This window comes from Zea mays, chromosome 8 (genome assembly GCF_902167145.1).
Source record: "Zea mays cultivar B73 chromosome 8, Zm-B73-REFERENCE-NAM-5.0, whole genome shotgun sequence".
Classification (NCBI taxonomy): Eukaryota; Viridiplantae; Streptophyta; class Magnoliopsida; order Poales; family Poaceae; genus Zea; species Zea mays.
Window position 1 is genome coordinate 159,209,148 of NC_050103.1, and position 3,699 is coordinate 159,212,846.

Here is a 3,699-nt window from a genome sequence, read left to right on the forward strand (position 1 = left end):
ATAAACCAAACGGTTACCAAAAAATCCAAATTTTTGCAACATATGAATACATGGGAGGGGCAAAACTATCATATATGTAAATTTATTTTAACTGTATGGATAAGGGAACATGAGATAGTCCTATAATTTATGAGAGAAGGAACATGAGGCCGAAGGAGTATAAACCTAACGGTTACCAAAACTATCCAGTATGTCAATGTCAATATGTGACAGACAAAACTATCTTATATGTAGATTTATATTAAAGGAACACGAGATCAAAGGAGTATAAACGGAAATGTGCACAATACATGACAATAAATTCTCGCCGTCAGCTTCCCTCGTCTATTTGCCACAGCCGGTGCGGGGCTCCGGGCTCGACTGGGCTGGTGGGTGAGGGCCGAGGGGCTTTCCCTGCTGCCGCACGCACGTGAGAGCCGGATAGGGAGGGAGAACGGGATGGGGGGCAATAATTGTGGCGGGCGCGTACGCATGGAACCGTGGGGCTTCCCCCCGTTACACTTTGAATGCAACCATGATGATGATGATTGATGATGGCGAGACCCGATCCACGCTCTCGTGTACTCGTCGTGTGTGTGTGTGACCACCGGCTCCCGGACTGGAGTTGTGGCTTGGATTGGGTTGGTTGGATTTGGATGGATGTGCCCTCCCCACCACCTGCCTCCGTTACGGTTCCGCTTTTTCGGGCAGCGAATCACGCATCGCGGTTTCCGGCCATGATTACGCCTCGCTCGCTGACCTTAACCTACATCGTTATTTGTTGATTATTACTAGGCACTAGCGTGCACTGCGTGGGCCGTGGAAGGATGGGTGGGCTTGTGGGCTGCTATCTGCGGCCTGGGACTCCGCCTTTTGTATTTTTTTTGGCACAAATGGGCTTTACCTAGCGGACGCTGGCCGCGGATCTTGCTTGTTCCAGGATTTTTTTTTTTGTAATTTGGATTTTCAGCATGGGACAAGCAATTTGATTGTTTTGACCCGCCTAACTCAACACCTGATTCAAATTCGGCTGGTGCCGACCCTGATGGACGACGCACACGCACTCGAAACTCCGACAGTCTGACACATCCCCGCCGCCGCTGCACCTGCCTTGCAAAATCTTGCGGCGGGGTGCGGCAGGCAGCACGCAGCCAAGGAACAACTGGACACCGACACGAGATAGTCAGAAGAGGCTGGCCACAACCTCTTGCTCTCGCGTCCGTCCTAGGCGCCGCGCTGCTGTGCCTGGGCGCCGCGGCCGCCGCCTCGCCGCCCACCATGCCGGCCGCCGGCAGGTTCGCCATGGAAGGTCGTCGTCAGTGTGCATCCGGCTTTAATTTCAGCGTTTGAAAGGCTTATCGTTTAATTTGTGTGCCGCGGTTGTGCTTGTCGAAGCAATGTTGCAGTACTGACCGGCCGGCCTAGTTGATGGGAGTGTGTGATGGTTCCTTCTTCTTATTTTTCTTCCTTTTACTTGTCAGGAATGGCCGTCGACCAAGGGATAGCCCACTTCCTCGTCCTCGCGGCGGTCTTCGCCGTGTGCCTCTTCCGCTGATCGTCGTCCGTCAAGGAACCGGTGCCTGCATGCAGCTGAACGATTTCATCAGTTCGTGTATCATTCTTTGATTATGTTAGAGAGTTTGTCGGCCGGCCCCGTGCGAATGCTACTAACAATGTCGCAAAATAAGGCGGTCTCCGAAAAATGTGAGCGTCCCTTAGCATTCGACGGTTCAGGGTTTGAATCAAAACAACTTATCACAAACGTCGTGCTCGATCTGTCCATTCCCGTGTTTTGTTCCCCTCAGCTCTTTGTAATTTCTGTGCAAATTGCAAATCGCGTATATATATATGTGTATATATTTGGTGGACTTGAGGATCTGTTTCACTGTGTTGGACACCAAAATGAGCGGACGGTCCGGCCCGTGGGCCCGGACGGTCCGCGTGTTCCGAGATTAAATTAACTCGGATGTTTATCCTTACCTCGTGCGTGATTATCCATCTAATCACGTGTGAGTTTGTTGGTTATCTCTTAAGAAAAGGTCCAGACCTCCTCCCCTATAAATATAAAGGGTACGGCCGATTGAGAACCCTCGAACACATTCCAATCGAACCAATTACCTTATTTACTTTTCCTGCTCTAGGAGTAGATGTAGCATAGTTCTAGTTATAGTCTTCCACATATCCACCTCCACTCCTATTCGACTCTACGTCGTCTAGATCCGTCTTGGGTGGCCTGCCGATCCCAAGACGACCCTAGGATCTCACCCCTCCCGGGGGGCAAGATCTAGTTGTCTATCTAAGACCTCCTCCTCGAATTGATCTCTTAATTCCTAGACGATTCCACGTCGTCTGGGGACGCCCCGGTGACCTGTCGACCCAGAGCACCTTAAGATCTTTTCCCCCAAGGGGACGAGATCTAGATTCCAGCAAGGAGGAGGAAGACGACCCTGTCGCCAGGTTGCGGACCGTCCGGCTCTAGGGCGCGGACTGTCCGGCCGTCAAGCAGAGAACCCTAGCCTCGCGCCAGGTCGCGGACAGTCTGGCCCTGTGCCGCGGACCGTCCGCGCCTGACCAGAGAGCACCGCCGCTGGTTCTTGTTGAGTGATTAGCGCCCCAAAAAGGCACCAACATACTTTTTGGCGACTCCGCTGGGGACGAGGTTCAAGATCTACAAAATCAGGCTTATATGGCCGATTCTAAAGATCTCAACAAGGCTTCTCCAAACAGCTGCACAAGGCTGACTAATTTATCGGCCGCTGAGCATAAAAGATTAAAAGATGACATGAAGAAAATAGACGAGGAGGTCCAACGACAAAAAGATCAGGTGCTCAAGGTGGCGGATAAATGGTTCCTCTCGCACTTCAGGGTGGATTGCCACCAGAAGACCGTCCAAGAGAGGAAAATAGACGTCGATTACATGTCATCTGTGCTGCAACAGCTCCCCACAATAGGTGATGCCAGGTCAGTCGATGATATTCCATCTATTAAAATTTCTTTTGATAATCGGATTAAAAGTATCACAGAGGATATAGAAAAGATGGCACATGCATCAGGAAAAACTCACATGCCTAGTTTTTATCACATAAATTAGGCGCCAAAACAATTGCGCCAAACACATCGACAACAAATGGGTTTCCCCAGCCATATTCTGGTATGCCGATGGACTCATATCCAGGACCACCGTCACCACCATCTTCTCCAAATGGTGAGTCAACTCTGAGCACGACCGGACCGTCCGCACACAATCGCGGACCGTCCGGCCCTCCGTCAGACCGTCCGACACCCTACGCCGGACAGTCCGGAGTTACACAGAGCCCACCACAAGGGTCACAGGTGTTGCCTGACGTGACCGGACAGTCCGAGGATAGTACCGGACCATCCGATCCACTCGCAGACCGTCCGACTGTGCAGGTCGGACCGTCCGGAGCACCAGAAGTCACCTGTGATCCGCCTAGTGCGGAAGACCGACATAAATATAATCGTCCACCCAAGCCTCAAGAACAAAAAAGTCACATGTCCCTGAGCTTGTTTGGCCCACTAAGGCCAAACCTTCTGTTCGCTCTCACCCGCACTCCACACAAAAGGAAAAAGTTAAGTTCACATTTAATATTAATAAATGTGATAAAATATTTGATGAGTTGCTTAAACATGATAATATTAAATTGTCACATGTAATTCCTCCGGTTGAACAATTAAAAGGGCGTGTTTATTGCAAATGGC

General features: G+C 50.7%; 1 protein-coding gene across 1 annotated transcript; it reads left to right on the forward strand.

Annotated features, from left to right (window-relative positions):
* The first annotated feature begins 277 nt into the window (after window positions 1-277).
* On the forward strand, window positions 278-1,817 carry LOC103637427 (uncharacterized). The gene is made up of 3 exons (XM_008659625.2): window positions 278-368; window positions 950-1,288; window positions 1,461-1,817. Exons 1-3 carry the CDS (start codon window positions 278-280, stop codon window positions 1,532-1,534), a joined length of 504 nt encoding a protein of 167 aa, XP_008657847.1. The 3' UTR covers window positions 1,535-1,817.
* Window positions 1,818-3,699: the final 1,882 nt, after the last annotated feature.

Bases quoted from the DNA above. Each gene is read 5' to 3' on its own strand.
- LOC103637427 (XM_008659625.2), top strand. From the start codon at position 278: ATGTGCACAATACATGACAATAAATTCTCGCCGTCAGCTTCCCTCGTC. The intron at 369-949 runs GTGGGTGAGGGC...TTGGATTTTCAG, and splicing joins CTCCGGGCTCGACTGGGCTG to CATGGGACAAGCAATTTGAT. The intron at 1,289-1,460 runs GTCGTCGTCAGT...TTTACTTGTCAG, and splicing joins CGGCAGGTTCGCCATGGAAG to GAATGGCCGTCGACCAAGGG.